This window comes from Hydra viridissima, unplaced genomic scaffold, assembly GCF_058129835.1.
Source record: "Hydra viridissima isolate aposymbiotic clone 2 unplaced genomic scaffold, HvirCarnegie_v1 scaffold_13, whole genome shotgun sequence".
Classification (NCBI taxonomy): domain Eukaryota; kingdom Metazoa; phylum Cnidaria; class Hydrozoa; order Anthoathecata; family Hydridae; genus Hydra; species Hydra viridissima.
Genome location: NW_028324312.1, coordinates 3,515,656 through 3,521,910, shown reverse-complemented (window position 1 = coordinate 3,521,910; position 6,255 = coordinate 3,515,656). Strand labels below are relative to the sequence as shown.

Genomic DNA, 6,255 nt, shown 5'->3' with positions numbered 1-6,255 from the left:
TCCAAGACCATGTAAATGTGAAGGCAAGATTTCGGAGAAAGAAATATTTCCGGAAATACTGAGTTTGGTTGCGTCACGTTTCCCTGATCTGACAATTCCAAATTTCCCCTCCAATTATATAAAAAGATACAAGAATAAAAACAAGTATTCCTGTCGGTATACGTAGAATACCGATACGAGAAAACCCTAAAAGTACGAGTACCATGGATATAAGGAGACAAAGTTCTAACTTAATCTCAAGATTTCATATTGTTATACAAAAAATCTTTCGTCGATCATTATACTTGGAAATTTTTACAACTTTTAAATAGATTTATAAAAATAAAAAATAAAAAAAATAAAAAAAAAAAAAAAAAAAAAAAAAAGGGTATAAAGGAGAGTGAGGAGAGGACAATGCTCTTCTGTTTTGAAGACCATGATAATTATAGCATTTCCACATGCAAAAAAGCGAAAAAGATTTTGCAACATTACTACCAAGCATCTAAATCAATTTTAGATAAAAGCAACAAAAAAATTAAAAATAAAAACTAGCTCTAAGTTGGTTCATATGTAAAAATTGTATTTTTAGTATCTTAATTTAACATTTAATACAGACTAACTAAAAATATCAAATCAAAATTGACACCACTGAAAAACCTTTTCAAATCTCAATTCAGAAATTGCAAACTAATAGTTATTTTATTAGCTCAAATCAAGATTTGTAATATGTAATTGGGAGTCAGCACCTCCGCTTAACACTAAATTATCTTGAACCCATCGAACACACATAACCTTATCAAGATGTGATTCTATATTTGCTAATGCTTTTTTTGTACTACGAATATCCCAAAACTTTACAGAATTATCATAAGATCCGCTAATAAGATGATGTTCATTAGATGGAGACCATTCGACTGAAGAAACCCAGCCATTATGTGAAGATAACATTGATTTAACAACTGTTCCATCAGACGACCGAGGATCCCATAATCTTACATATTTATCTGTACTTCCTGAAGCAAGTAAATGACTATAAGGAGAATAAGAAATACTTAGATAAACTTTATTTCCTGTTAGTGTGAATGTATTAGTAGCAGTCTCACAATCCCAAAAACGAATGCAGTGATCCCAAGCTGCACTTACTAACTTATCATCAATCCAAAGTAGAGATGATACTGGTTCTTTGTGACCAGATAAGGTTATAAGAGGTGTTCTTATTGTAGGCACATTATTAGATGTGTTCTTTTTAGATTTTTTCATATTCTCATCTACATCTTCATTTGTAGCTTGCAAGTCTATTCTTGAATCCCATATTTTAATCATTTTATCCCACGATCCACTAGCAAACTTTTGCATTGAAGGGTGAAGAGCTAGGCAATCAACACTTCCAGCATGACCTCTACATGTGTGAACACTAATGCATTTATTCTCTAACTGTTTGTACATCCATATTAATACGGATTGATCTTGTGAAGCAGATAAAAACGACATTTCATTATTGTATTTATTCCAAATTACCTTCTTTACTGCCATTGTGTGAATTTCTGCATTACATAAAAGCTTTCCACTTTTCTTACTCCAAATATTAACAAGACTGTCATAAGTTCCTGTCAATATAAGGTCATTGTCCATATCAATAGAACTTACCCAGTCATTATGAAGTAGTGAATTTTCTAATTTCGGTTCTTTCTGTTTCAATATGTACTCTATCTCAAGGACTGATTCTGTTGAAATACTTTTTTCGCTAATATAACACCCAAGATTCTCAGCTTCAAAATATTCTCCGTTTATTAAAAAATCAAACTCCAAATCTTCAAGATCATCAATTAAAAGAAGTCCTTTAACTAATGCATTTAATTCTGAAGATCCTGATATACTTGGTATTGACAGAAGTGTATCTTCAAGTGGATACTTCTGTAACTTTGTAAAAAGCTTCGCTTGCACGTGTCCATCATCATTTTTTTCCGCCATCTTTTAGTTATAGTTTAACGCTAACACGAAATATCATTGCGGAAGGATACTTGTTAGTGAACTACCGTCACAAATCCAAATTTTCTCTACATCAGACGTATTTATTAAAAAAAGAAATAATAAATGTATACAAGGAAGTGCATTTATATATATTATATACAGTACCTTTCAAAATGTCCAATTTCTTTTTATGTGAATTTCAATTGAAGACCACGTTAGAAGATCACAGTTATCCCCACTTTTTCTACTTAAGAGCAAAAAGAAATTTATGTTTAAAGACAATAGTTGTCTTAAATGTTACATGCTAAAAAGCGCGCAAATGCGAAAAATTGTGAAATCTTTGGTTTCTTCCGCCTTCAATTGCTTTCTTAAAATTATGAATGCTAAACATGTCCAAATTATTATTTTCGGTCATTTATTTTTCCCAATTATTTAATATATGCTGCGTAAAGGGGTAACTTGAAGAAAAAATAGTAACGTTTTTATCTTATTTTGTATAAGCCAGGTCAATAATGGAGACACATTGTACAGATTTTGAAAATCTCTTCAAAAGAACAGATGAGATTATTCAATCTTCGATTTCGAATGCTTTTGAACAGTTTAGCTTTTTATATATGCACTTTATAACAAGTAACATGAAAAAAGTTTATTACATGATTCTTATTCTTTTTTATTTATTTCAGAATTATTATGAGACCTCAGAAAGCAGCTACAACAAAATATTCTTAAGATTGCAGTGTGATGATCCAAGCAATAAAAGGAGGTTGGGATACCAATGCTGTGATCCAAGCAGTTGATAAAGTTCTGACAATAATTTTATCCAAAAGAAAAGCTGCAGAGGTATATAAGGTAAGGAATGTTTCAGTAATTTTATGTTAATTGCTACACCATTTAAGTTAAACCCTTAACCCATAACCCTGATGGGCTATGAAATACAATTTAATCATGAAACACCTCTTTATTAACTTAGCATCAGAGGATAGCATCAGAGGATAGCATCAGAGCATTAATGTTTTAATGGTTCCTCCCCATACATCATACAAACTGCAACCACTGGGTGTAACAGTTTTATGGACCTTTCAGATGTAATAACCGTTTTCATAATAACCGTGAAATTGAAAGCTGCTTAGTATAAACTCCTGGAAAAACTCAATCTTTGACTCAATCTTTCAATCTTTTAGCAGAAATTTCTAGAAATAGCATCGTAAATAGCTATTTAACATCGTTAGTTTTTTTTTAAGTATCTGACATAAGTTCATTTTAGAATTTATATCAGATGTCACATTTGTCATTTATGTCATACTTTAGGATAAAATAAAATCTTCATCCTTCCCTCCGATTTAGCTAAAATGAATTTGCGTCAGATGCTAAAAAAAACTAATGCAAAGATGCACACAAAAAGCTATCATCTTTTGACTGATCTTCTTCCATTCTGACTGATGCTCCAGCCAAAAGGTTTCTCCGAAATCAGCAACTTCAGCTAAAGTTAAAAAGCATAACCTATTAGAAAAACAAAAAGATTATAAAATAAAACAATTAAGAAACCAAGAAAAAAATCTAAGAATTCGAAACTTCTTTCACTTCACATCTGATAGTGAGGCTAACACTATTGATATCAGATTATTAGTCAAAAGAAGTCACAAATAAGTCGACGATTACTTAAATGTTTGGGGAAAAAATATATCAAGTAATGGCTTGTGTACCGTTGCAGACAGTGTGTCAGCTGGCTGCATGAAGCGTGCATAAGTGCAGATAAAGCAATTCAGTATGTTTGTGCTTGTTATAACTTGACTTCCGGAATAGTTAAATATTTTCCTTTTCATATAAATTGTAATAATTCTTTCCACAGGTCCTGTGGAAAGACAGGCCCATAAAACAATATAAAAACTCTCTGCAAAGCTTAAAATGTATCTGAGGTAAACAAGGCAAGTTCAGCATCATGGTTTTTTATGATTTGTTAAAGCTTATTTTTCACAAGGATATTATCATTATCAATATTACCACAATTGCTGTGCATAATTTAACTTTTTATTCATAATAATATAATACAAATTTAAGGCTGTTCCATGCAATACAAGTTGAATCAGTATAATCAACTGAAGTTGGGTTATTACAATCAACTATACTAAATGGACCATTAAACAGTTTGGTATTGATCATATTTAATGTATTAATTGTGTTCTATTTGCTCGATGCTTTACTTTACCAAAGGGTCTTTCTGAAGTAGCAAATGGTCTTTTGAAGTAGCAAGTAAAATAAGGATAAGTGATTAAAATCGAAAAACTCCGAAAATATTTTTATAACTTTTTTAAAGTTTGAATTTTTATAAATCAATAACTCATTTTCTCCTAACGTTTAAAATGGGAGACAAAATAATTCAAACCTCTTGATATCACTACTGATACCCAAATTTTCGAGGCTTTTTACTTAGATTTCTAAGCTGTCAAAAAATTGTCTTAATTTCACTATTTTATTAATACCATGGGTTCTCTTTTATGACAAGAGTTTACGCATATATGATGATATAAGAGCTGTATATCTATTACAAGCCATTTGACTTGCCATTACATAATTTGCAAGTAAATAATTTCTCATACTGCAAACAGCCATTTCGAATTTCAATTTTGATCGTGGTGTTTAATTGTTCAAACATTTCACGCTCTAATCAATTATTTTGGTAATTTAGTCAACATGTCAACATGTCAATTCCATGTGAAATTCGGAAATTTCTAGTGGAAAATTCCAAAGTTAAACAAAATGTGTCAACTCACCCCTGTAGCCAACTAGCCCTGGTCTCCCCTATAAGTAAAAAGGCGTATGAGGCTTGAATGAAAAGGCGGTTGCAAGCAATACTTTGAATCAACTAATGCTGAAACCTGTCTAGCTTTTTACGTTTAGTGACCGAGCGGTCTCAACTTTTTTTAAAAATGTAAACGAACAAAAATCAGGCAAAACAATATTCATGATTTGTAAAATTGAATATTGATATGAGTTAAAAGTCCTTCCTTTCAAAGCTCATTTTATTTCACGGTTCCCCTGAGCAGTTTTTAAGTTTGTAAATTTGAACTTAAATCTTAACATACATCGTTAGGTTCGTAATAACGGGTAAGTCCCGGTTCAGTGTATCGTAAAAATGGAAAATTCATTTTCAATGTCATCACTGAATACTGTATGCGGCTGTAAATTTTGTAGTTTGAGTTTTCCGAACTACATCCTAGATCAAGAAGAATTTGGAAAACAAATGACGAAGAAGTTGGGGCAACAAATGTGTTTTATGTAAAAGACTCAAAACATATTATAAAGGAACTACTCAATATGTGAATCATTGTTTGCAATCACTTCTTCAATTTTCGGTCTGAATTTGGCGCACGTCTTCCTGACGTACTCCGGCAACATTATGCTCCATCCTCTAGTGATGGAAACCTTCAGGATCTCCATGTTGCTGTAAGGCTTGCTTCAGGCCTTGCCGTTAACAGCTCTTTTCCCAGATGCCAAAAATTAAACTTTGTTAAACATTTTTTGGTACCTCATTCACTTTCAGGGGGCTTATTTAGCGACTATATTCGACTGTTAGAGTCTAGCCTAGTCGAAGAGCTTTTCGTCGGAGTAGAACCCCATACGGGATCCTCTTTTGAGGCTCTTCTCTTTGACAGCCTCGATAACAAAATATAACTTGTATTTGTAGTTGACTTAGTATGCAGGTCCTGTTTTATGACATATATGACCATTTGCTCCGACACCAGCTGAATGCTCATCTTCCTCACGATCCTGACTGGATTTCAACGAATTGGATTACTGACAGTCCATATAAGACGAGAGGTTCGAATTTTTTTAATCGTTTTTCCACTACCAGGCTTCCTGCAAATGCTGCCATACTTCTTATACCGATTAAAAATAGCTTCAATAATTGACCTGGCCAGTCCAACTTGATAGCTATATCTTTGAACATGAGTTGTTTTTTTTTTTCATGGCATAATAGTCCAAAAATTTTTTCGAATGATTGCTATGGTATTGTTACTACATTCTAAAGAAAAAAAAACAGATTTCTATAAAAATATTTTTGAAAAGTAGCGGTAAATGCAATAAGAAATATACAGTTCTATACGATAGCTGACAATTGTCACCTCATCTCAGCCATATGATGCAGTTACTGGACACGCAATGACTACCTCATGGTGGTCATTTGGTGTGATTTATTATCTAAAAGATAAAAAAAACAGATTACATACCTAAGGATGGGACAGGAGTTTCAAGGTGTGCTATATTTTATACTGGTAAAAATCACAAACTGTTAGTTTTTATCAG

At 32.2% G+C, this 6,255-nt stretch overlaps 1 protein-coding gene across 1 annotated transcript; it reads right to left on the bottom strand.

The window, feature by feature from the left end:
- Window positions 1-538: 538 nt before the first annotated feature.
- On the bottom strand, window positions 539-2,256 carry LOC145195064 (ribosome biogenesis protein wdr12-like). The gene has a single exon (XM_080072829.2). It carries the CDS (start codon window positions 1,948-1,950, stop codon window positions 682-684), a length of 1,269 nt encoding a protein of 422 aa, XP_079928955.2. The 5' UTR covers window positions 1,951-2,256; the 3' UTR covers window positions 539-681.
- Window positions 2,257-6,255: the final 3,999 nt, after the last annotated feature.

Bases quoted from the DNA above. Each gene is read 5' to 3' on its own strand.
- LOC145195064 (XM_080072829.2), bottom strand. From the start codon at position 1,950: ATGGCGGAAAAAAATGATGATGGACACGTGCAAGCGAAGCTTTTTACA.